At 32.5% G+C, this 27,947-nt stretch overlaps 2 protein-coding genes across 5 annotated transcripts; one reads left to right on the top strand and one right to left on the bottom strand.

Annotated features, from left to right (window-relative positions):
- Positions 1-488: 488 nt before the first annotated feature.
- LOC106136177 (hexokinase type 2) lies at positions 489-23,033 on the top strand. 4 transcript variants are annotated; one of them, XM_013336659.2, is made up of 9 exons: positions 489-605; positions 10,974-11,136; positions 11,232-11,413; positions 11,497-11,670; positions 12,715-12,814; positions 13,545-13,734; positions 15,073-15,278; positions 17,751-17,977; positions 19,962-23,033. In XM_013336659.2, exons 1-9 carry the CDS (start codon positions 597-599, stop codon positions 20,049-20,051), a joined length of 1,341 nt encoding a protein of 446 aa, XP_013192113.1. In that variant the 5' UTR covers positions 489-596; the 3' UTR covers positions 20,052-23,033. The 4 variants fall into 4 exon arrangements, with proteins under 4 accessions (XP_013192113.1, XP_013192105.2, XP_060801485.1 ...); XM_013336651.2 differs by lacking the exon at positions 489-605 and adding an exon at positions 2,337-2,494; XM_060945502.1 differs by lacking the exon at positions 489-605 and adding an exon at positions 6,645-6,866.
- Positions 22,011-26,410, bottom strand: LOC106137156 (ras-related protein Rab-4B). The gene is made up of 4 exons (XM_013337937.2): positions 26,152-26,410; positions 25,989-26,069; positions 25,574-25,906; positions 22,011-24,502 (listed from the first exon to the last, which is right to left on the bottom strand). Exons 1-4 carry the CDS (start codon positions 26,165-26,167, stop codon positions 24,288-24,290), a joined length of 645 nt encoding a protein of 214 aa, XP_013193391.2. The 5' UTR covers positions 26,168-26,410; the 3' UTR covers positions 22,011-24,287.
- Between the last annotated feature and the right edge of the window lie 1,537 nt (positions 26,411-27,947).

Here is a 27,947-nt window from a genome sequence, read left to right as displayed (position 1 = left end):
CCTCTAATTTTATATAAATAAGCAATTTTTTTTTCTGAAAATTACCACGGGCGCTAATCCCGCACCAAAGCTGGTATTAAGAATGTAGAAATGGAAGCTGATGGAATTACTTCTATAACAGAATAAGTGTTGACTCTAAATCACACAAAGGTACCGTTTAAGGAAAAAAGGAATTACTTAGTTTAATTGAGCCTCCTTTTTTGGTAATCGGTTGAAAAGGTGATGTGACGTGCCATGCTCTTTGGGGTCGACCATATAAATTTTATTTAAACTTACGCAATGTAATAAAGTTTTATAGTGGAAATGGAATAGGTTTTATTAGTCTCAACATTTTTATAATAACTTTTCAGTGATTTTACTGAACAATGAAAATTGTTACATGATCATTTGTGGACGTATGGGACTTGGATTAACAGGATTTAGGTTTGCGGAAATGGTGATAATGAAGTTAAGTAAATCTATATAACATTTTAAAATTATCATACACATTCTGATACCTACATGAAACATTATCACGAAACATTATCTCGATATACGACACTTGACTCTGAATCTTTATAGCATTTGGTGGAGGGTAACGGAAGTGGAAAATAACTATGGCTAAGGTACGTTTGAATTCCCAATTTTTTTAAATCATTTATTTTATACATATGGCTTCATGGTTTTGTAACTTACTGTTGAGCAAGTGTCTCTCTATGTTCTATCTATTAGCATAAAAATAAGCCATAGTGTAATGTAGCATACCGATTAAGGGCATAATGATTTATAAGCATAACTTTCTTTTGCACAACGGTTTTCGCAAAACTATTTGAAGCATAATATCCAAGCGTAATCAAACAACAATATAAAACCTAGGTAAGGTTCCTATGTTTAATATTGTTGTTTGATCCTAGTTTCTTTTATTAGCAAAGTTTGAAGCTTCGCTCGTTTCGCTCGCTCCGCTTTGTGGTAGTTAACAAAAAGTCTACTTCGCCTTTTTAGTTTTGTGTCACATTTATGCCAAAATATGTAAGCCTATTTTGCCATAGAACTTTTATGCCGAAATCATCATGCTAAAAAACAATAGGACAAATAATTTATGCGATAAAAAATGGCCCCTCTCCAATCACCTCAATTTATTGTTATGTTTGATTATTCATAGATTTAATTATTTACCTACTTAGATTTTCTGCGCTTTAATTCTTTTTTTTTTACTTTTTAAATACCAGAAATACCTACTTATTTGGCAGAAATGCATCCAGAGTCTATGCATGCAAATAGATATTACTTATTAAGTATTAATTTCTCCTCTTGGATGTCACAGGTCTATACAATCCGGATTTTTGGGAGGCTTGCGTGGGGATATAAATCCAACACGTAGAGGCCCTTTGGAGAAGTTGATGTTATGTTGTTCTCCTGCCAAAACCCGTTCCCGGGCATATCAATAAACGATATGTCCATGAACTGGTCTCGGCAGGAGGGGAGCAATTACAAAATATTATTATGTACTAGACTACACTTGCGGATCCGTCCGCATAAAACTACTTATAAACCGATCTCACAAAAATTTCAGGAAACCCTCTTATGAGTACCCCACCACTTCAGAAGGGATGTAATTTTCAGTCAGTGTGCGCTTTTATATATTTTGAAGATATATAAACAATTCGTAATTTTCTTGTTTTTTATACATCAATGTTGGTAGTCTTATGTAATTTATTTACCTAATTCATTTCAAAGAAAATCAATTAAATTAGTAACTGCGGATAAGATTAACAAATTGGTTATTTTATAGGTGAATACAATAGGTTTTTTTAATTTATTGATTTTAATATAGTGTCTTTTAATTTAAAGTCTTAATGACTTAAAAAACAAAATAAAAAATCATATTAAGGATTTATAATTATTCTGCTCACTTTGTAAGAACAGCATTACTAGATAGATTCTAAATAACTACTTTGTTGGATATTATCGTCAAAGAGAGATATGCAAGACCTTGGCTAATTGCACGAATCAACATTTAACTAAAACGCTAGGCTTACGATAGGAACATATAAAGAACGAACATTGAAAGGGAATGGAAACTCCGAATGCAGGCAGGCATTAAACCCTTGAGTAAATGAGATGTGACCTATCTAAACGGTTGTTTGGTACATATCCAAATTTGCCTGAACCACGTGCCAAATACCACCACCAACGTCAGTCAACAACATGCATCATATCCAGTACTCCACTGACCATTAAACAACGGTCATCATTTATAACATTATATTAAAGTGAATGAGTTTATTATTACCTATAAAACATTTATTTCCATTATATTAAATTACAACGGCGCCTTTGTAATTGGCTCAGTTTGTTTTTAGATAAAGATAGGTATTATTGTGGTAATGATAAGAGTTTCTTAGAATATAAGTGACGGCATATTACATAGCTCATTTCGCGTTTGCTTGTGTTATTTATTGGGTGCTTCGCTCGTCACTTGGATAGTATGGCCGACGACATGGTGCCTTCTAAGGTAAATTACTCTTAAACTTTTCTACCACACACGACATATTCAGGTGTCATCAAACGCAGGTAGGTAACATATCATATATGTAGGTATGTACCTGAATGTATTAAGTAACTGAATGAAAATTAAAATAAACTACAATTTATAAAGATATAATATAGGTGTATATATTACAAAAGAAAATAAGACTTCACTAGATGATTTTCTGAATGATTGACATAGCATATCTGGAGTAGGTTTGAAAATAAAACTTGTGCGAATAAAATAAAACAGCTGTTCTTGAAAATTTTGCCATTTTATATTTACTAGTTCGATTTATTTTTGATTTTTTTTTTGTAATCTTTGATTAAGGTAAACCCCTTGTTAAAAAAAAATAATCATTGAAGTGTATCATCGCTTTTAGTAAGCGGCAGATAGATTTTAGATTATTTACAGCAATTGTTGTTCATGTTTAATTTTTCAAGTTTCTTTTTCTTATCTGCAGTCTTCTTCTTATCGTATTCAAATCGTTATTTTTGTTTAAATCATTATTATGGGACATTTGAGAACATCACTTGATAGTTATCACATTGGTCAACGTCGAATAAATAAATTCAAGCAAAGTTTAGTTATCTGCGTCCAAAGCACCAGTGCTAAAACAGTGCGGTAACTAACTGCACTGCAGAATTTTCTTCAGAACGTCAACTTTACAATAATCCAAACCCAGATTTGGAAATGTGGATTCCTTTTAATTTTTCTTATCTAATTTTGGCAATATCTATCAGAATATACGTTTCCGCTGAATGACATTTCCGTACAATTATGAAAGCAAGGTTCCTTATATATGTATGTTGTTCTTATTGTGTTCCACATTCAAAACTTAGGTTTTATATATTTTATCCTTATATTTTAATTGTATATAACATCTATGTCTGTCTTTTATGCTTTCACGCCTAAACCACTGAATCGATTTTGATGAATTTTATTACAGAGATAGAGTTTAGAGTTAACCCTGAGGAAGGGCAAAGGTTTTTTTAATAATGGGACAAAAAAGTAGGATAAAGGACTAAAAGAGGGAGATGGAAGTTTGTCAGTGAACTTTAACGGCGAACGAAGTCGCTAGCAACAGGCCTAGTATTTCATAAATAAAATTTTCGTAAGGTAAAGGTATATATAAAAAATAAATTATAATAAAAAAAATATAATCCGATGTATTGTATCCAGCTTAGGTTTAGAAGCTATACTCGAGGCCTCAAAGTTCGAAACTGCATCGAACAGTCGAACTGAAAAAATACAATCACTACGACTAGTTTAGAACTTAAGAATTTGAAAACACTACGCTGCATGACAAGAGTATCATATTTTTGTTTGGCTATCTCCGACATTGTTTCTCGACTTATTAGTCGAATGTAATAAAGATATAGGATATGATACATAAATAGTCAGATAACAACATTTTCATAGAATTAGTAAAAACAATGTTCTTACACAAATAATACGTACTTAGATATATTTTTTAAATCAATAAAGTAAAAGGCTAATAAGCTTTAGATTCTAACCTGTTACTGTATCTGCAATCTGTATCTGAATCTCATAACATATAATCACGTCTATATCCCCTGCGGGGTAGACAGACCCAACAGTCATCAAAAGACTGAAAGGCCACGTTCAGCTGGTTGGAATTGAATTCAAATAGTGACAGGTTGCTAGCCTATCGCCTAAAAGAGGAATCCCTTAGTCGCCTTTTACGACATCCATGAAAGAGATGGAGAGGTCCTATTCTTTTTCTTATTGGTGAACATGCGTACAGGGCACATCTGAATCTCAACTCCATCATGGTGATGTATGACGTGGCTTTTCAGTCTTTCAAGACTGTGTAGAGTTTCTATCTACCCGGTAAGGGATAAAGACGTGATTCTATGTATGTATACAAATTTATATTTTTATTTTTTTATTGTTGAATAGGCATACAATATTTCCTTTCTCCCTAATTCCATACATCCTAGAGAACCCGAAGGAAGATAAATTTAATATAATAACCTTTCAAAATATGATATGATTAAAGGGAATCCCCAAGAAAATTATCTCGGTCTTTGATATGCAGTATGTATGAGTCATTAGCAGGTAAAATTCATTTTCCTTGTAATAATGAAATAATTTACAAACACGATAATTACATATCAATCAAGTACCTATAATAAAAATATAAATAAAATATACTACACAGGTTATGCTTCTGCGATGGTTTACAATTATGTTCCTGCATTCTATAGAACGATTATATAAAAAGAAGAAATAACTACTGAATATTATATATTGAAGTTTATTTTAGGTATAAGTGAATTTCAGATAATTACCTATATGAAACAATACGCGCGTGCGCACATGGACGGTTCAAAGACGCGCATGCGCGTTTTGTCATTGCGTCAATCCTTTTGTAAATTTCAGTTTTCAGTTGATCCATGAACTTTTAAATTAAAAAAGTTTATGTTCTCATTTAAATAAGAAAATAACGCATTTTCAAAAATATGTCATTAAATCTTGAATATGCAGTTTTACTATTGTTTAAGAGTAAACTTTCAGATAGGTAGCTGATGAAAGGTAATAACATATTTTGACATAATTACTGAAAATAATCATCTGATTACATAAATTATTAATATGGAATATGGATTATTCATCAGAATGCGCAGCTGAAGCTGAAATTATCTGATGGCTCATTTCTCCTACTATCATAATAAAAAAAACTGATGCAATTTTTAACAGTGATACAGTGTAATTCGGAAAGCATTCAGGTTTTCTATGACTTGATAAAAAATGGACTGACTCAAAAATTTGTAAAATCCCTAACAAATGAACCTCTTTAAATCTGATGAAATGACTAGCAACGTTCATGGAAAACGCAGTATGCGTGTTATGGAAATGGACCTTGCCTACAGACTGTACGAGATTGCTAAGCATTAAACAGCTGTGAGTAATACGCCTACTGATTCACACACCACGACCAACACCAGTTATCTACATGCTTGGGGGCACGTCCCATGACATCATCCCACTGGACTGGACCGGTCAGTTACCAACTACCAGTTGCAGAGTTGATCTAAGTCCATGTTGAAATGCTGCACGTATGTAGAATTTGTATTAGTTTAACCTGCGCACTGTAATATATTCAATATTGGAGATACTTACTAGAACTAATGTGTTTCTTTATATGTAAAGGTTTTACTAAAGGAAAGAAAACTTAATTGTGGACATCCCTGTACTATTCCGTACTCAAATAAGTACTTATCTAATCGGACATGGTTATGGGTCGACAGTGGAAACTTTATGATCATATTTTTTTTTGAAATATTAGAATTAATTCCAATTTAAAGAAAAAAAAAACACCACCTACTTTGGTCAGTTGACATTTTGTCAACATAGCTTCGGTTTATTTAGTACTTTGCATGCATAAACCATAATACGCTGTAAGAATGTGAACAACCTTGAGGAGGCTCTAACCGAAGCTAAATTTATAATCCTATCAACTACTATCGTCCATAAATACGTCGAATTTTGTTCTTAGATATGATCCAGTTAAAACTGGTGAAGATATTGGAACAATTTCAACCAAAATATTGTAAAAGAAATAGTAAGACACAAGTGCCTTTTTTAATTTAGTAATTGCAATAGAGGGCATCAGTCCGTTATTACATGTATTGTTTAATTCCGAAATATCGATTGTATAAGGAAATTTATTGATGAATCAGAAAAATAAAAATATTAGAAACGTATAAAACAATGTTCTTTGCTTTGTATAGTGCGGTCGTGGTTTTTAAAAGTACCCATTTACGAGGAAAATTATATGACAATGGATTTCGAGACTTTTCCTTATCCACGAATTGTCGTTAGAATTTTGATCATCTTTATAGGAGAATTTCATTGCATTTGATATTTTAAAGATCGATCGTGGTTTTTTCGCTATATCTTTCAGTTTTGCACAAGTATTTCGTACATCGTTGGTCGGTTGCGTGCGTGAAGGGCATCACGTGAGCGGTGCCGACTGCCGACGCGGGCCGGGCCAGGCAGGGGTCGTGACGTCACGGCACCGAGGCGAAGGGGAGGGACGGTCTGAGGGTGTGGTGCACATGCGCCAGCCGCGTAGTCTCAAGGTGACCTCAACGCGACTCGCCTAACGAGTGCCCCGCGTGTTTCAGACAGTCGCAACTCATACCACATCGTATACCTTTCACTTCGCACGGCTTCCGATACCGGTATTCGCGAGAACGCGGATATCTTCGCTAAACCAGTGTTACTATATGCCAGCACGCTGTGGACGCCAACGTTACTCGTTCATCACCTTTTATCTCAGTCGTCGCGACTGACAAGACAAATCGATATGCGTCAAGCGAGAGATATTGTGAGTACATATCACATCAAATATTTGCATTAATTACAAAATTTCCTTTCAACTCAATACAGTATAAAAACGGTGATGCCGTTGCCGATACATACTTCATTATAACATAAAGTTCGTCACAATGTGGCTGATACGAGGCAGTTGCTGTCATTCTGCGCATATTCGTTTGGCGGCAAGAATGAAGGTAGTCGTTAGTGCTCCTTGTAGGAAACTACTTAGGTTATGTCGGCTAGAGGTTACACACAAAACACTATAATACAAGGCCATGATTATATGGGATTCCCTCATAAGTAAAAATAAAGATGAAAAATATTTAAAAAATCTTATTTCTACTAGGGTCGATCAAAATAATGTTTTAATATTTGTTGTAATAAAATAATTGATTATTTAGTTTTACTATTTGTTGCATTTCAACAACACAATGCAATATAAAATTTAATTCAGTATAGGTACTTATGCCCAGTAACGTGACAATAATGGATTTTCATCATTATTAAAGCACTTCAAAAACTCATTATCTATAGGTGATCATTCCCATCCAGCAAAGGATTTGCTGAAAAAAAATAACCGTAGGTCCTTTGGTGTGCTAACCCGGGACAAAATATTTCTTTAGTAGGTTCAAAAATTAAACGTTATTACGTCTGTCAATTTGAATTGATCTAAGGATAAATAGACATAACAAAATATATTCATTGATCACAGTTATCACAAGGTCAGACAAGGTCCCATTATCGTTAGAGGCCACACATACATGAAACATCTTAAAGAGCCCCCGATTGTTCCATTTGTTTTCCTAGTTGCACTAGCTGCACCATTGAAAACAAATAAAAAGATAATAATGATATAGAAATTTTAAACACACCACAGGATCGGTGGATTACAATAATCTGATGACAATATTCAGGCTTAGGATTTTTAAACTAAAAATTGTTGGGTTATAAATATAATTTTTATTTGTAATCACTTCACATTACCGGACAAGTTGTTTTGTGTACCTTGTATACGATATATTTAAAATAAAAATGTTTGGTGGCATTCAGATCTAAATTATAAACATACGAAGATTGCTCGGATCGATAGCTCGGCTATTGATAATTCAGGGCGTCAAAATCTCCTTGTTTAGCCCTGACATTTAAGGCTAAAGGCATTTTTAGCATTTGAAAGTAAATTTTAGCAGTAACTTCATAGGTCTTTGTCACTTCCATTGGTCACTACAGTTCAGTTTGTGACAAATAGAGAAGGACTGCCTGTAGTAAATTCCTTGTATATATATATATAATAATAATACAGAGACACACACATTGTGATTATTAATATTATATACATTCATTACGTGCCAGGTATCTACCATGAAAAACTGCCAATGCTCTTAGGTTAGATTTTTTTATTAAATTCCTTGGATTTTTTCCTTATCAAACAAAAATGTCAAGTAATGTATAAATAATGCCTAAGAACTTCGGTGGCTTAAATGATTAAAAATCTTTTGGACTACTCGTAAATACCTACAAGACAATATACAATAAATTACAAAACATTATGTAATATTCTGAAATATTCATGAGTACTACTTAAAATTCGATGTCGCTATTAATTGACTCCAATTGATTGATTCCAAGTCTTGGAATTGAAGTACTTAACAAAATTTCCATGACATGATTTTCTACAAGATCGTACTAAATAAAATTGCGTGTATTGTTGAACAGACTTTTTGCCACAAAATAATAATTGTCTTCTGATTTTGATTTCACGATGTCTTTATATACTCCAATTAACATATCAGTTAGAGCGTACACGCGCGGGATATAACCAGTTACAATGTTTACTTTATGACGCTACTTGGTGTTCATACGATAATCTAGTAGTCCGTCATTAGCAAAACTATGAAAATTAAATGACAACGAGTAATATACATACTGATTTATACAAGTGTTGTGTTGCTGGACATGATAGTTGACATCCCACACATAAAGACATTTTCTTTATTTGGCATGATAACTATCATGTTTTCATAATTTTGATCAATACAAAATAGATTATATCCTGTTGAGGCTTTATAGAATAATCAAATATATTTTCCTTTCATTAAAAATTATTTTGTTTATTTGGCTCATCATTAAAAAAACAATACGAAATGTAGTACCAAAATAGATAAGTCAAGTTAATAATATTTGTACGGTCTATCTATATCTATTATACATACAAATAATATAATATATCATAATTTAACCCCTATTGTATGGTTTTTTTGGTGCAATAAATTTTAATTCAAAATGACACCTTAATAAAAAATATATCCATAATAATCGCAATCTAGCAAATAAAACAAAAATATTACAATGTCAGTAAATAGGATAGTAATTGTTAGATTAGCACAGGGTTTGGTGTCCGTATCAGATACAATCGCAATAAAGTTGATATTATCTGGAAACTCATACAAATGAACGAAACTTATCGCGATACTTTACGCTGAAGTGGCATGATACTAACTTTTTAAGTTAAAGCAGCGTAGCAAAAAGGCAATTCACATGCTTAGCCCAGTATTGACAATTAAACTTTGTAATATCTCTATCATTTAAGCTCACTTCTCATTTCATCGCTCAGATTTTTTTCTCTATGCTAGTCTATAAGTACCTATATTGTCGATCTAAAAGATTCCCAAAATTCCTGCAGAAATGGCAAATATCGGTTTTTTATTTTCCGTGGGACGAAACCTATATGGGGTATATTATAACCTATTTTTAAACGCAAATCTATTGCGTCCTGTCTGCGTCAAATAAAACCTTAATCTATAGCAGAAACAAACAACACATATTGCCAAGAAAAAGTGGGGATACTCCTAATTGAAGTAAAATGACAATGTACTGAAATATAAATTAAAATTAAAAAGAAAATCATAGTTGAGTTTTGTCTACTAAATACTAAAATTTACTAAAAATGTGAAAAGGATAACCAAGACAACAAAATTAAACAGAACTTTAATAAAAGTTAACGAAATTATTCCTGTAGTACATAAGACTTATATTGACCCTAAATCATTTCAATAGCTTACTACACGTTATTCATGTTATTTAATAATACGCGTTAATAACACTAATGTGAGCCACCCAACTCACGCACTCATAGCTACTCGTACTTTATATTTATAAAAATCACAGGCACGAATGCAGTTGTAGGTAATTATAGGAATCGAAGAATGTTCATGACGTCATAAGCGAGCCCACGCGTCATCCAATCAGAACCCTACGTCGAGAGGCTTGGCAAATCATAAACTATTTTGTCAGTATATCTATTCTAGAATTTCAAAACCATGATTATTAATACAAGATTGAATAATGGGAATCTTTAACATGCTCAAACTTTTTTATTCAAAGTTCAAAGTTTTTTGACAATCTCCTTATTTATTTAGCTTGTCTCATCCTCTATAGCTTGTCCGTTCTGTCAAATGCGTACGTGTGCTCATAGAAACGAGACAACAACAGTTTATTATCATGAATGAAAAAGAGCGTGTTAGTATTATACCGCGCTCGCCGATCGTGGCCGTATTCCTCATTTACTGGTGGCATTGGCAAGACGTGTGGCAAATCTTGCAACTCATGCAGTGTATTTATTAAACAAAAATTTTTATAGTTGTTAAAGTGTTGTAAAATAAACAATAACAAAATGGGTATGGCTATCAATAATTTGCCTTTGGTGAGTACAGTAATATTTTTAACAATTTCAATATTCAAAACCGGCATTAAATTGGAAAGCAACGGTAGTGTTGTAATGACCGCTTTGACCTTGTGAAACTCGTTGGCGATAATGAACGGGTTGCATACTAGGTACTACTAGTTTTATATGTAAGGATATTGCACTAGCATCAATGTCAAGCCATTTAACAAAAATAAATAAAGGTAGCAAATTCTTTATAACTATTGACTTGAATTACAGAGCAGGACAGCGGAAAAAATTTTTTTTAGGTTCGTACATTCCTTTTTTTTATCACAGCGCTCCTACATCACAGGCTTCCTAACGAAATCTATTATTAGATACTGTCTTGTTTTCAAACGTCAATAGCAGTGTGGTTCGAGTGCCATGCTATTTATTTATGTAACATTTTTGTTGCAGATTCGCGAAGAATGCGAAATACTACATATGACAGACAAGCAGCTCAGAGAAATTATGACTAGACTACATAACGATCTAGTAAAAGGACTTAGTAAAGATACTCATCCTACGGCGACTGTAAAATGTTGGTTAACTTACATACAAGACTTGCCAAATGGAAAAGGTAAATATTTCAAATATCGAACAACAAATTATATCATTTATACCTACTAGGTATATACTAAAACATATGGTAAAATATATTTTTCTTTTTTGCAGAACGTGGAAAATTCCTCGCATTAGATCTAGGGGGCACAAACTTCAGAGTTCTTATAATAAACTTGGGAGAAAATCATTTCGATATGCAGTCGAAAATTTATGCCATACCTAATCACATCATGACCGGAACAGGCATCGCTTTATTTGATCATATAGCAGAGTGCTTAGCTAATTTCATGAAGGTAATTTGCTAAGTTTAATTTTATTACATCTTTTAATTTTTCATACATTATTCGATTCTATTAATTGTGTTCATCTTTTATAGGAACATAATGTATATGAAGAAAGGTTGGCTCTTGGATTCACTTTTAGTTTTCCTCTAAAACAAATGGGTCTCACGAAAGGAATCCTGCAACGTTGGACCAAAGGCTTCTCATGCAGCGGCGCTATTGGAGAAGACGTTGTTCAAGGATTAAAAGATGCTATTGCAAGGAGAGGAGTAAGTTTTCCTTCTTTTACTATATAAGTTAAAAGAATACAATACAGGCACACTTGACAAATATTGGTAAAAATTCGTACTTGACTACTGAATGAACTTGCAGTTTTTTTTTTATTACAAGAATAAGTTATAGTGATTTTACAGGACCTTAAATTATCAGTGACGGGTATTCTTAATGATGCTACTGGTACCCTTATGTCATGTGCACACAAAGAAAAAAATTGCCGAGTAGGGGTTATTATTGGTGAGTTGACGATGATAGAGCTCTCTTCTAGAAAACTAAGGCATGCGTCTTCTTAAGATTTAATGAGAGCAAAGAAAGAGGCTTTCGCTTTCATTTCTTAGTCAGTGATCTTTATGGTTTAATTGAAGAAAGAGCACATTATAAACAAAATAACAATAAAAAAATCGATCATGACGATCTTTTTTTTTCTCATATAATTACTTACTTAGATAAACTTCTTAACTCTAGTATCACAATTTCCAAAGGTATTCATTTAAAGGGTAAACATTTTTTTTTTCATTCTAACATTGTCACACATTTACTAGATTTTTCATTACGGACAAATATTACGGGCTTGATTTTGAAAGTTCTATTAGTATACTTTAATTTATCGTAAATTTACGCGCTTGGATGTAAGTATTAAAGTGACTATTATTTTCTATTTTCGAAAAGCATTTGTAAAATTCTTAATTATTTTCAATAGTTCGTCAAGAAAACCAATGCTTATTTTCTTCTTTATTCAGTAAAGTTGTTTTTTTTTTTACAAAAAAGAACGGATAAATACTTCCATATTTATTACCAGCGTAACAATTTTGTCATTAATACCAATCGTAATAAATATAAGGTATCAGATCATACTTGATTTGATGGTAAGAGTAGACTATGTTACAAAAATGAACATAAAATTTACTGACGAAAGTGCCACCTAGATCACGAAAGCCTCTTATCATCATCAACGTATCGCTGGTCTAATCACACTAAACATCTGGAATAAATCTAGAACTTCATCATAAACTGATAGCATGTTTTCAATCTTGTAGGATGTACAGATTGACATTTGCGCTATTCTCAATGACACGACGGGAACTCTAATGTCCTGCGCGTGGAAAAACCACAACTGCAAAATAGGACTCATCGTTGGTAGGTTTCATTGGTTATTGCTGCTGTGTAGCTTTTGCTGTTTAGTTTATTTCATAATTGTGTGTTGGTAATAATAATTTTTGGTTTATCCGGCTTTTGTGTTCGGTTGTGGGCTATTGTGATCTCAATCGCAAGTGGTGTTGGTGTTATTATGAGCTTACTGCAGCTGATTTCTCGTTGGGAAATACCTCGCCAACTGAAGTCAGTAGGTCTTATATAAATATTTGTTTTAATTTTATCATAAAATCATAAATTTGCTGTTGTTGAACACCAAGAAATACTTAATTTGTTTACTTACATTTTGTGTTGTTGGGCGTGTTTTGTTTTTGTTATTTAACTACACTCTTAAAATTGCATGTCTGATATTTAATTGACTTCATTATAATATATATAAAAAGTATAATCTTCTTTATGAACACAAAGAACTCAATATGACTTTATTAAAAGGCTTAAAGTCATCCTGAAACAACATTTTTCATTTGAATGACCATCACGAACTATTTCTGCTGTAATTGCTACGATCTTCTGCATCCTTATTAATATTATTATTTTCAATGTATTTTTAATATTTTAATTATACTATAAATGCCTGTGCTACTTTTGAACTTTCTTGACAAACTCTTTTTAATATTTTTTAACTAAAGCGTATCGCTATGTCTTCTGTCATAACAAGTTGTGTTTATTCAAGTCATGAAAAGATTCAGTGGTTAACCTTACCTTAATTCCGAAGGTACTGGAAGCAACGCCTGCTACGTGGAGAAGACAGGCCAGTGCGAATTGTTTGAAGGCGACATGTCCAAGTCGGATATGCTGATCAACACGGAATGGGGCGCTTTTGGAGACGACGGTGCTCTAGACTTCGTAAGAACCGAGTTCGATAGGGAGGTCGACTCCAACTCCATCAACCCTGGAAAACAGATGTAAGTGATCTTATTTTTTTTAATTTACGATTTAAACTGTTTGAATCTCTTCATCGCTATCGCTAGCCATCTTCTGAATGTGGGCTTTTCAATCTTTTTAAGACTACTGGCTGTCTAACTCGTAAGGAATAAAGCGTATATGCGTATGGTATGTAAAAACTTATAAATTATTTTTATAAAATGAGGATTGTTAAGTCAAATTACCTAAAACCACCTTAACTACTGTAAAAATTACCCGTTTTTTGTTATAAGTAATTAAAAAGGTAATTATAATAAAAATAAATATAATGTCACATAAAATATATTTGTTTTGCGTAATAAAATGACAATTAAACTGCACGTAACAGAATCATGATAAAAAGGTCATAGTTTAAAAACAATTAATTGCAGCAGCATTTTTTGCGAAAACACAGATTTACAATTAATCATACAATTTTAACTGTTGTTTGAACAATTAGCTTAACTAATTAATTGAAGGTACTTGTTACGACCAAACAACAACAAGGTCAGTGGATCGATAACAATCGCTATAGAACGAAATGATGCAGTTTACTTGCAGCGTCTCTATCAGCAAAAATGACCTTAAGTTACTCCAGCATAAACATTTTGCTAACGTTGAACAAGTGAGACTTTTGAAAATATTAGTTTAATTTATAATTTTTAATAGTAATTTGATATTTAAAATATCTTGGTACCAATATTTACATTTCAATGACTGTAAGGTGGATCGGTAGGTATCTATACATGTTCATTCTGTAGTGTTTTACATATTCAGTTTAGTACTGATTTACATAATTTTATACCTACGCGTATTGAAATTAAGTACTTATGAAATTTTCTGAGAGTAGATACTGAAGATTGGATTTTCCAAAATTTATAAATTTTAAAATAATGATGTTTTTCATGATATGCCGTGTGGTTCCCGGCACCAATACAAAAAAGAATAGGACCACTCCATCTCTTTCCCATGGATGTCGTAAAAGGCGACTAAGGGATAGGCTTACAAACTTGGGATTCTTTTTTAGGTGTTGGGTTAGCAACCTGTCACTATTGGAATCTCAATTCTATCATTAAGCCAAATAGCTGAAATGAAATGGCCATTCAGTCTTTTCAAGACTGATGGCTTTCTCTACCCCGCAAGGGATATAGACGTGACCATATGTATGTATGTATGTATGTAGGTATAATGTTTTTCAAGAAGTGATAACACATAATTTTGCCCTACTTCGTGTGTTATAGTTATGGTACCCATCCAAAGTATTGCGGAATAAGTTTTTTTTATGCCAACGATAAACTCGTTGAAATTTTAATTGAGAGCTCTAAAATTTTCTATTTCAGCCAAGAAAAAATGATATCAGGAATGTACATGGGGGAGTTGGTACGACTGGCGCTGGTCAAATTCACCAGGATGGGTTTGCTCTTCGGGGGACGAGGGTCCGACCTTCTGTTCCAGAGGAACAGCTTCTACACCAAATATGTATCTGAGATCGAGTCCGACAAACCCGGAGACTTTACCAGCTGTATGGATGTACTGGAGGAACTCGGTAATTGCAATTTATATAAGTATCTTTCTAAAAAATAATAATGACTATTTTTATGATATCTTTTTAAATATGAACACGTTACACGCTAGTTGTGCATACAGTTTGGCCCACATGACACATTTTATTATTTAACAATGAGTACCTAGTTTATTAAAACTGATGAAATCCGAACCGATCTTAGAATTTATGAAAAGATAAGTAATCAGTTCTGTTTTTCAGATAATTAAAAAAAGTTGATTTAAATTAAGAAATCAAATAATTATTTACAAGATATCATAATTATCAAAACTTCGAATTTATACCCGAATGATGCAATGTGGTTGATCGCAAAAAAACCTATAAAAGACTTCAACGTGCTCGGGCAATGGCGTCTAAATTTGATATCTTATCATAATGATAGCTTGGCAAAAAAAAACGTAAATTAGTTCCATCACTCAGACACCCAAACTTTCATCAATCATGACGACACTGTATGATAATAAACTGAACGCGCAACCTGATCGTCGCATAGAACACATACTTTGTACATTGCATAACCCTTCTATAATAAATAATTTTATACATCTGATCGTAGTAAAGATTCATACCAGAAGAAATATTAGTTTTCTCAACACGATTTACCCTGTAAAATGAATCATCACAAAAGTATTAAATACTAGAGGCCGCCCGCGACTTCGTCCGCATGGAAACCCTATCAATCCCGCGGGAACTCTGGGATAAAAAGTAGCCTATGTGTTATTCTGGGTCTTCAGCTACCTACATACCAAATTTCATGGTAATCGGTTCAGTAGTTTTTGCGTGAAAGAGTAACAAACATCCATACATCCATACAAACTTTCGCCTTTATAATAGTAGTAGGATAAGCGATGAAAGAGGAAATAAGCCAACGGCAACCATTTTACGTACATATTTTGTCTGTTTGTCCCTGTCTTTAAGTAGTAATTGGTTTTATTGAAGCTAATAAATGGGACTTATCAAATGTGAACCACTCTAAAAACGGGTCAGACTGTCAAATCGTAAGAAAATATTCCTTTCGTTTTTTTGGCAACATAGATAAAAACCGAAAAAAAATAAGAAAGGAACTACAATTTTGATAGTTCGTATATTATTTTGATATGAATTGGGCAAATGAAAAAGCACTTACAATAAAAATTACAATTTACTTATATGCTGGTGTTGCTGAAACATACCTATCTAAGAGAAATCATATAATGAGGTGACAGTTCAATTTGCATTTGATCTTTGACTGCAATTAATTAATGTACTTATAGTTTTATAGTTCGATATCATATATTATTTTATTTACTTTTATGACTGAGACTGATTTCCGTAAATGGAGTATACCTACAGCTATATAATTGTGTATAAGATAATCAAGTAAAATATTTATGAAATTATTTTACTTTCAGTATATTTTATACCTACAGCTCATTAACTATATTACTCATAAACTATAAGGCTAATAAGGGTGCGTTCACTATTACAATCAACCAATATCCGAATAATCATTCCGTATCGCATAGAACATACATTGTTAACATACAAGAAGTTACTGTTTATTTTTATTCACATTCACGTTTGCAGTAAACTTTACTTTCCTCGTGTGTATGCAATGCATGTATCACGTGCTAACAAATAACAATATATTGAAAATTTTATGCAATTAAAATGGAATACGCTTTGTGCAACATATAGGTAGACTCGTATTTTTTAAACAATCGGCATCTAAAATTTTGATAAAACCTAAATTGACCATAACAATACCATAAACAACGATAGTGTAGAGACACGTGCTTCCAGTAACCTTCATACGTGTAACTCAATGACGGGCCCCATAATAGGTATTACCTGCCACCTACTCTAGGTGATGTTCAAAGAAACCCGATCATTTACCTTTTCGAATATGGTCATTGGCAATTATGTTACAAAATTCGACATCTCATGACAGACTGTTTAACCAAATAGTTATTGCTCCTAAGATCTAAATATAGCTCTAATTAAAATAATCTGCAGCTCAAAATGTGTTATTACTTAAGCATGCAAATTGTTTTCGGTTGGTACATTTAATCTACCTACCATAGCCAGCGAATGCTTATATGTTTAAGTTTATCATGTGCTCTATCACCTATTGTAATTATTAAGTACATACCTAAATCAGAGTCCGTTCCAATTAAGTGCCCCTTAATCGTTAAGATTACCATATTTTGTAAAAGAAGTTAGGTCTACGAAACCTCGCGATGATCAGTAAATTAAAATATATATTATTATTATTATTATTTGTACCCTCCTCTGCTATGCTTCTGAGCCATCGGGGCCCAAGCTACAGTTTGCGATATTTATCTTTCCATCTAGTCCGGTTTTCTTTATGCTAATAATATTTTTATATCTATACATCCTATTACGTAAAACTGTATATCATTTCTGCCGAGGCCAAGCCAGGGTTTCTGCTCAACACCAATGTTTACATTGCAGGGTTATCACACGCGACGGAGGCGGACATGGCCGCGGTGCGACACGTGTGCGAGTGCGTGTCGCGTCGCGCCGCTCACTTGGTGTCGGCCGGAATCGCCACCCTGCTCAACAAGATGAACGAACCTAGAGTCACCGTAGGCATTGATGGCTCTGTCTACCGCTTCCACCCACATTTCCACACGCTCATGTGCGAAAAGATAGCGCAGTTGGTCCAACCTGGTATTTCAGTAAGTACTTTTTCTTAATAGACCCATTTTTTTTTTTTTATAGCGCAATTGGAAATTTTCAAGTGACAGCGTAATAAGAATATATAGGTATATTAACAACTTTTTGATCGATTTAAAAACACTAACTTATACCTAGGTATTTAATATTATTTTATAAACATAAATAAGCATTATATAAAATGGTTTCTCCTAGCTACATATTTATATTAGGTACATTTATAGGGTTTTCAATTCGGTAATCAAATAAAACTTGTTTTATATTTATTGTCCGGTACAAAGTACATAGATTTAACTTTAATAAAGAACAGATTTGTTCAGTCAACGACACCACGAACAAAGTTCAAGGTCTGCCACATCATGTGTGGCAGTAGCACCACTTGACTATAGATATCTATTTAGCCACATCGCACATCACGTCACCGTGACTTTATGGTTTTAATAAATTGCACATTTAGTATCAATAAAATGATTAGATATAGGTACAATTGGAGTAAGAATTGGAGGTGTCTAAAGGTAGCTTGTACCTACTTACCTAAAAATATGATTTTTGTAGTACCTAATAAAACAAAATCATACTTGAATATACTATATCAATCACGTCAATGTAGAAATTTGAAACATCCCACATAGTGCTAAGCTTATTTTAATGATCATAAAAAATTATGCTAAAAACATTATTGTAGAAATATCATACCGCTTATGTTATCAAAGATATTTTGTAAGTAGGTAGGTACATCAATTAATATTTAAGTTGCGTTACAGATAATATGTACATATCAAAGGCGAGCCCCCTTCTTTGCAAGTCCTTGCTGGCCAGTACAAACTACAGATAATACATTGTTTGTATGAAATTGGTTCGATGACATGTTGAACTTTGTCGTTTATCAAGTTCAAAACAATTTTTATCTTGTTGACGTCTTAGCAGGCGGATCTTGTCTCGGTATCATGACACACCCTCGTTAATTTATTTAAAAGAAATAGATACAAATTTAAACACATTGGTTGTTGTTTAAGATAATGCAAAAACTGGTAGTGTAATGAAAACTTGGAATTCCATCGTTTAAGCTATGCTGCTGATCATAGTGTTAGCTCTGCCTAACCCCACAAGAGATAAATAACGTGATACATTTGTATATGTACCTATGTAAAATAAAACTATTCTTGGTTCTTTAAAATATGTAAAGAAGTATTGTGATGGTATGCTGACATCCCCTTTCAGTCTAGGTATAGAATGACTGATAGAGTATGTTAAAGTAGGTACATATAATAAACAGAAAATGTAGAGCTTCCTTATAAACATGAACGGCAAACTTACTTTTTACAAGTCAATTATAAAAGTTCTATACCTACCTACTAGAATGGATTGCATCATGTTCGCCACTGACGCACCAGCAATCATTAATGAGTTTAATAAAGGTAAAACGTGATGTAGATCAAATACCTAAGTAATATAACTAACATAAGCTCGTATTTGCCAAAAACAGGAATACAATTCATCAAATTACAGTACAGTTCTATCGAGTACTAGCTACCTGCGGTTTCTTCCACGTGATTTTGGTATTAGCGTAATTGTGGCGTAGCCGCTGCCTTTTAGAAAAGTATGTCAAGTTTAGAATCACGGACAAGCTCATTTATACAATCAAACTCTGGCTTATTTAAGCTATAAGTATACATGCAGACTAAGTACTTACTATTTATTACTCTATTTAGAGTTGATACTCTATTGATTTTTTTTAACTTATTCTTCAAATATCCTATGAATATTAAACGATTATTTGTCTAGTTTGCTAGGTACATACATATATTCACTACTCAGACATACTAGGATCTACTTTTGACCTTTTGAGCACCACACTACAGGTAAATTAAATTTGAAATGCTTTGAAAGATTTATATTAAAACATGACGCTCATAAAGTCACCCAAAATTTTATTATAGCTACTACAACTACTTTGTCCTCACTTGCATCATTTTGTTGTTTCAGTTTGATCTGATGCTGTCAGAAGACGGCAGCGGGCGTGGCGCCGCGCTGGTAGCGGCGGTGGCTTGTCGCGAGAGCCTAGGATGCGCGTAGGCTCTCCAACAACATTTCATCGAGACGACCCATTTCTGTGAACCAAAAATGTCACACGAGACACGAAACGCACCTTCACTACGCCAATTGCACCAGAAATGAGTAATCTATAATAAAATAGGCACACCTACTTTAAATTTGAACAGCTGCAAGCAATGGCGTAGTGAAATGCATTAGTGTTATTATTTTGGTGATATATGTATGTATATATGTTCACGAGTTACGTTACATATGCCGTAAAAGCCGAATTTCTTCTAAGCTTTTAATTTTATTATCGTGACACTAGAAAGTATTACATCAGCCAATTACGGATTATTCCTTCTTTTGTGAAATGTTACTTATTACGTACTATTTTATATTTATACTATTTTGGTGAGAATAAGTAACCGTGAATAATGGCCCAAAATTTGATATTTCCGGGTTCCACGATGATTGATTGGTTAGTTGCTTTAATAGTTTGCTTTTAGGTTGATAATATTAGTTCGTTTGTATTGATACTCTGAAATGGTGTCACGATTCGTGCAAGTAATCGCGTAACTAATTGGGCGTAGAACTAGTTGTAGTCATACAACAACGGTATGGCTTGTACATTTTTATTTGAAAACAAAGTACAGGTACCTTCTCTTCTCAGGGAAATCCAAAGGTTACTTTTATACATAGTAATGCTAATGGAGATAGGCACTGAGTTACAGTAACTTGGTCGACGTCTTTTATATCAAATTAGGGTTCAGGTGTACTTACATATGAAAACCTGTCTAGTCACAAAAAGGTTATAGGAGTTTGCTACTTAATTATTGATATATACTTCTGTCTATAGACGTTTTCATATATTTTGTCCCGTTACATACTTAATCTGGTATACAAACAAGACTGATTTTTGATCATTTTTAAAAATAATCATTCACAAATAAAAGTAAAACAATGAAAACACTATAGATTTCAAATTTTTATGTCGGTAAAAATGCAAATACGCATCTTTCGCGATTCGAGTGCCTATCTTAGCCAACAAAAGTAGGTATTTGGCTAAATCCTTCAATAGCTTTCAGTGACTACATTGTTGCGATATTTAGCAATAAGTTGTTTTAATTTTAATTAATAATAGAAAGATCTTGTTATTTTTAAACAATAAAATATACGTATGTACTTAGAAGAGATACCTACAGTAATTAATACACGTGGACAAACATTTGCTATTTGCAATAAAAATAAAAGCACGATTGTTTTTCTGTATACACTAAATGTACAAAATGTGAAAACGAAAACGACGATTGTTTTTGGAAAACTTATTATTTATCTACCTAGATTAAAATATAGCAAAGAGGTAAAATGTAATTAATTTTTATACACAGCTATTTGTATTAATAATAATAAGTTACATTATTATGCACAGAAAACGGCACATAAATACGCCACTATATTTTGACTGTAGCATTATACGCGTGATTTTTATTCAAGTTCTACCACAATAACACGAATCACCTGTGGTGTGTAAAAATTAGTTCAAGTAAATAAAATCCTATGTCCATTGGGTAGTTCTGCAGCACCGGTGCTGATATTCAAAACAACAGAAAATGATGCCAAATATCTCGAGTGAAACCTTGCAGCAAAATCACTCTGAAATATCTTACGCTAATAAAAAATAACAACCATGTAGGAACCTGTTCGTGTTAGGTGGTTCCTCTTTAAAATCACATTAGGTATGCATGTAGTGTATCATTTTGATCATTCCATTTATGGATCACAAAGTTTTAGTATAATTTGTAGCTTTTACGGAAACAGTTTGATATCACCATTCTCGAAAGTTCGCGAAGTGGAAATATAGAATCGTTTAAAATAAATTATTGGAATCTAAGATTGTTGTTATCTAAGTGTTTTGATATTTTACTGTGATAGAACTAGGACTATATTTATGATGGAAAAAAACTTTTTCTCTTATAATGATATTTTTTTCCTACGACATTATCATTTATCGGTTAAAAATATTAACGGAAATAGGAAAGTACACGCAAGTTTTATTTGGTTCTTGCTACGTGTATTTATTTTACACACAAATTCATCCTAAATGTTCTTTTACTTCATGTCGGACAAATATTAGTCATTTGAAATTACTGTAAGTTACATCCCACACAAGAATATGTATAGTTCCTAGATTTTATTAATAGGTGCATTTTGTTTAATTAATCTGTTTGTCAATATTTCTTTGTTGCATGCTATTTTATGTATGTATGTAACAGTTAAAATTAAGCATAGTTTTAGATATTATTTACATTATATTTATAATTCATAGATATTATTGTTTTATATTATTTCTTATGAATCTGAATATATATTATTTGATGAATGTTAAAACCCTATTATTATTCAAAGTTCAAAATGATTAAGACCATCTTTGAAAGATTAATGAGATAAGAGAAATAACAATATTTAGTCCGAAAAATATATATTTTATTATTGACATACAAACTTTTATTTGCTCAAATTGAGGTGGAAATGGAGTACCTACCATACATACGAAATATTTGACATTGAAAAATATTGTTGTAATTGTTATGAATTCAAAAGTATAGAGCTGTCAGTCAGTCAGTGTACTGATTATGGATTATTAGTCTGCTCAGAGCGCAAGAGGGTCGGCACTGATAATATGAAAATATACAAATAAATGTATGTCTGAAATAATTCACGGGTAAATTACTAAGTAGTAAGTTCAACAAAACTTACAGTACATATCAGAATATTATACTCCTATGATTTTGAAAACAGTAAGTCCAAGTAGTTGAAACGTCGATCCACAGATATAGCCTAAAGCTGCAGATATTATCACTCATAGTGAAATTGAATGTTATTTTTAAGTTTTATATATAATTCAACTGGAAAGATTTTTATTGAGTAACTTTAGGAAGTTTATTGCAAAAACTAATGTAGCTCTACCCTTGTAAAGCTATTAGCAATGTTACTTAATCATGAATAAATTTATATTGAGAATGTTACCATATTTTATTTCTAAAACCCTTTACCACAACGCTTACATACGCGTACAATTTCGCCAAATTAAACTCAATAAATATAAAATGAATAAAACTCCTAGGAAATCATGACGTCAAAATTATGTCTAGTCTGAACTAATTGTTTTATTAATTTGTGGGACATATATTAAAATACCAACAAACATTGCAAGACTTTATTGTCACACTTAGGTACTCTTAAAGTGCGGCTATAGATCGTCGTGATAATAAACTCTAAAAATTGCTTGAATACTTAGTTTCAAACAAATTCATTTTACCATTATAATTACAAATTTTACACCACTTTTACACTTATGAGTAGTGCTAGTGAGTTTATACAAATGTTGGTGATAGCTGATGATCCACTTACTTATTGTGACACTAACCAAAATAATGTAAAAAATAGCTTCTGAAGATCCAAAAAATTACAATCATAAAAACATGATAACCAGACCACAATATTCCAATTAACCACATAATCAGGAAGTAAAAAAATAAGTTGCATAAATGAACTTTATATCAATATCATTTACAGTAGTTAAAGGAAAACAATAATCAATAACTGTTACCATATACATACTGGACATAATAAAATAAAAAATATAGAGAGACATCAATTTAAAAATGTATTGTTAATTGAGATCATTCTAGAAATTAATTGAGTCAAGTGATCATTTCTAATAATAAATGAAATTCAATATATACATCATTTTTATTAAGACATAGGTAACTACCATACTTACATACATAAAGCAAATTTTGTGTGTATCACGGAAAATGAATGAACAATATTTTTTGGTTCTTTTTATGTAATATTCCCAATTCATATTGTTATCTAAGTAATTTTCCACGTCTATGTTGACTTTACTTACAAAATTATTCAGATGCTCACTGGTATGGATATATTTAACATATTACACATAAATTGAATCCAAATAAGATTAAAAAAAATCATTATTCTGTTTATACGAGTATCAGTATATATTCATACAAACATACATATGATCAGGTCTTTATCCCTTATGGGGTAGACAGAGCCAACAGTCTTAAAAAGACTATATTCATTCATACATAAATAAAACAAACTTAGAGTATACCAAAAATATATAGAGTAAACTTGATCTTTTAATATTTATCACATCTATTATAAGAATAAAAAGAACTCAATTTGGAGGAAATAATAACTAATATAAAACAGATCCTTTGAATACTTAAAAATATTAATGTTATTACCCTAGACACGGCAGGCACATTCGGAAGGTGTTCTTGCAGGCTTCTTGGGCGCACTCAATCTCTTGGATGTGCTAGTTCCATACTGGATACCAGATCCTATGCGCTCGGGATCCAACTCTCCAGTTTCTATCTTAGCTAGAATTGTTTTGGAGCATTTCAAAAAGGCCTCTTCTACATTCTCACCAGTTTTAGCACTGGTCTCAAGGAACATCAGCTCTGAAAATGTTAAGGGAAAGCATTCATCATAAAACTATTGGAAGAAAATGAAAAAAGGTACCTACTGACTTTCAGCATCAAATAGAAAAGATTAGAATAGATTTGTTTTCAAAATTGGATACAAGGTTTCACTTATTGACATCACATCACTTAAATCTAGTTATATCCACTACTGCTTCCAAAGTGCATGAGTAAAAGCGACGGAACAAACTACACTGCAGCATTTTCACTGGACGTTAATTTAAAAATATAGATCTTTTAAATCTAAATTTACATTAAAAATGTGAATGAGTATAAAACTAATGATTGGAATATGGATATAGATAAAATAAGATACTGCTTATGTCAATACCATGTCAAAAATACACATGCATTTAAAGGCTGCTATGTCAAGCTCCCGCCTCACATGTTTATCATTATTATTATTCTTCGTTAATGTACTTTTATAATTTTCTATCATTCATTACAAGAACACTTTTTGGTAATTTATTTCAAACATACATAAATCACACCTTTTTCCAAGACGGGTAGGCAGAGACTACATCTTTCCACTTGCCACAATCTCTGCATACTTCTTTCGATCATCCACATTCATAACTCTCTTCATGCAAACTCGGGAAATTTTGGATACTCTTGACCTAACCCTCTGCCAGGACGTCCTTTATTTCATCTGATCTGGTTTATTATAAAATCATACACAGTTAATCAGAAATTATTTCTGTACCTTAGCCAGCTGATGCACTGGGACCAACAACTTATTATACTCACAGTTAATAATTATTTACTGTGAGTATAATAAGTTGTTGGTATTATTATAATACTTGAGACAAACAGGCTTTACAAGTTATAGTACTAGCTGCCATTAGTGTAAAAGATCAACTCTTGAATCAGTTAAATGATATCTTGTACCTATGTCATTATTACTAATTCAGTAATCTTAATTTCTAATTTCATACAACATAGATTTAAAGTAAGTAAAAAAATATGGTTATGGTACTAGCAAATAACTATTGTACCCAGCTAATTACAAAATTTGTCATACAGAAGTTCCTTGAAACAGTTTAAACTTACCATTTTCTTGGGCAAATTGACTAGCCTCTGTAAAAGTCACTTCTCTAGACTCTTCCAAATCCTTTTTGTTACCAACAAGTAAGATGACAATATTAGGGCTAGCCAGCGTTCGTGCATCTCTTAACCAATTTGCAAGTGCATTAAAAGAATCACGGGAAGTTATGTCATAGACTAATAGGGCTCCAGCTGCACCCCGGTAGTAAGAACGGGTTACTGATCTAAATCTTTCTTGCCCGGCAGTATCCCATATCTGTAGTTTTGTAGACTTGCCTCCAATATTAACTATTTTAGAACCAAACTCAACACCAATAGTGTGGCATCTATCTTCTTTGACTATAAAAAAATTAAAAAGCAATTTGTAATAAATGAAACTAATATATGTATGAACAAAGCATTCCAATGAAAAAAGACTTACATTTATTCCCAATGAAATTATTTAGTATACTTGATTTCCCTGTACCAGCACTACCAATCACCAGAAATTTGAAAAGGTATTCTGAAAATTTGACATTTATTAAATGATTTCAAAACAAAGGTGATGCCAAAAAACTATTTGCATGAATGGTCAAGATACATACCGTAAGTTTCCGACATGGTTGCGTAAAATTCACCACAGACGAAAAGGTCGCAGAAAAATAGCTTATAACAGTACAGTAAATTTAGCACAAATGACTATATCAAATTCAGATACGCAGAAAAAAGAAAATCGTATTCCGAAATTTGATGACTTAATAAGTTGGTATTAATGTTAAAAAGTGGAGGAATTAAACTAACGTCAACAATAAACAAAAAATATCAACATTTCATTGATTTTCATTTGACGTGACAAGACATGGACAAGACAAACTGACATTAAGAACTTTAAGCCGAGCGGGCTTAAAGTTCTTAATGACAGTTTGTCACACCACACACGCGAGATTTCTCGAAATAATTTTGGCAAATCTTTGGATGAATTGATAACGATATAATAACGTAATTTAATGTCATTTTTTCACGTTTTAAGATTACATTACCGATTTTTAAATAACATTATTTACCGTTATTGTTATATTGGTAACGTTATCAAGCCCTGCCTAAAACTAATAAGTTTTAATTTTTCCAAATTGTCTTTGATAAAATCATAAAAATTTTAAAATCCATCCATTCCACTCACTCTCATCTCATAGCTTAAAGTTAGTAGTTATATAAGTGTTACTTATATCACAAGCACAAACTCCTCAAAAGCGGTTTCTATTTTCGTGTGCCTATTTTCGACTACAACGGGGCCGGCCGGTGATAAAAGTAGATGGCGCTCTTATAACTTGTTCTCTTGTTTGTTTTGAGGTTTGTTGTAGTTCAAAAGAAGTAGTTTAACGCCGTCGGCGTTAACAATGTGAATTAGGATCGGAGTTTTGAACTTACGATAAACGCGTACAAACCTCAGGCAATTGTTATCGGTAAAAATTTATTAGTAGATTGAATTATTAATCCTTGGTACTCAACATCTGACTGTACTACTAAATGGTGTAATTATCCCATTTACTGATTAAGTAAAAAAATTAAGCTTTTATTAATCAGACTTTGTCCTAGGTCCCTCAGATCAATGACATAAGTCAAAAGATTTTCTACTCGTTACACGCCTTGAAATATGAAGCTGGCTAGCTCACTTACTACCTCATCTTGATAACTAGGGTATAGTCTATTTGGATCCGTCTGAAGAGCTTCTCAATAAACTGGACTGTTTACAAATGTTTGAATTAGATATATTTTCGGTCTCCGTAAATACGATCATATTTCGAAACTTAGTGATCGATACAACTGACTGCACATCAGAGGTCGCCGTAATTTCTATTTTCTCGACGTTCCTTCGCGAAAATTTCGTTTACAAAATTAAGGTAACATTTCTGTTAATCTGTAACATTTTTCAGTGTTACTTCGCTATATTAAAGAAAAATTCTTGCTACTTGAAAAATGTGCTTTGTTATAGGCTTCTGGTCAATGAATAACTATCATAAGGAAATGCCGTAATTGTTCAACTTGACTCAGAAATAACAATGATATATCTGTCTCTTTCTCACAACAGTGGTTTTACGGGAGAAAAAACATTTACACTCTTTTATCAGCACCCTCTTCATTGACTTCGATGTGCTTTTACTGCCGCTGACGCCATCGAACTTTACCGCTTTGTTTACATGTGGAAAGTTGTCATCGTGATGTTTTTACGTTTTCCCGTGTTTTTAGACTTTGTACGAAGCTGTGGTAATATTAATAAAAAATAAACTATAGGATGAAGTATTCTATAGCATATTGTGGCCTATGCCAAAGCAAAAATAGGCCGAACCTAACCTTTCACCGGTAAGTGGTAAATATTTCGTTAAATTATTGTCTATCATAA

The sequence above is a fragment of the Amyelois transitella genome, chromosome 8 (assembly GCF_032362555.1).
Source record: "Amyelois transitella isolate CPQ chromosome 8, ilAmyTran1.1, whole genome shotgun sequence".
In the NCBI taxonomy this organism is placed as follows: domain Eukaryota; kingdom Metazoa; phylum Arthropoda; class Insecta; order Lepidoptera; family Pyralidae; genus Amyelois; species Amyelois transitella.
Note: the sequence above shows the minus strand (reverse complement) of the source record. Positions and strands in the feature narration are given on the sequence as shown.

Coding starts and splice junctions, on each gene's coding strand:
- LOC106136177 (XM_013336642.2), top strand. CDS start 10,527: ATGGGTATGGCTATCAATAATTTGCCTTTG. Junction 11,671..12,714: donor ATGCTATTGCAAGGAGAGGA/GTAAGTTTTCCT, acceptor TCAATCTTGTAG/GATGTACAGATTGACATTTG. Junction 15,279..17,750: donor GGATGTACTGGAGGAACTCG/GTAATTGCAATT, acceptor TTTACATTGCAG/GGTTATCACACGCGACGGAG.
- LOC106137156 (XM_013337937.2), bottom strand. Junction 25,907..25,988: donor TAATTTCATTGGGAATAAAT/GTAAGTCTTTTT, acceptor ATTTTTTTATAG/TCAAAGAAGATAGATGCCAC. Junction 24,503..25,573: donor TCAATTTGCCCAAGAAAATG/GTAAGTTTAAAC, acceptor TAACATTTTCAG/AGCTGATGTTCCTTGAGACC.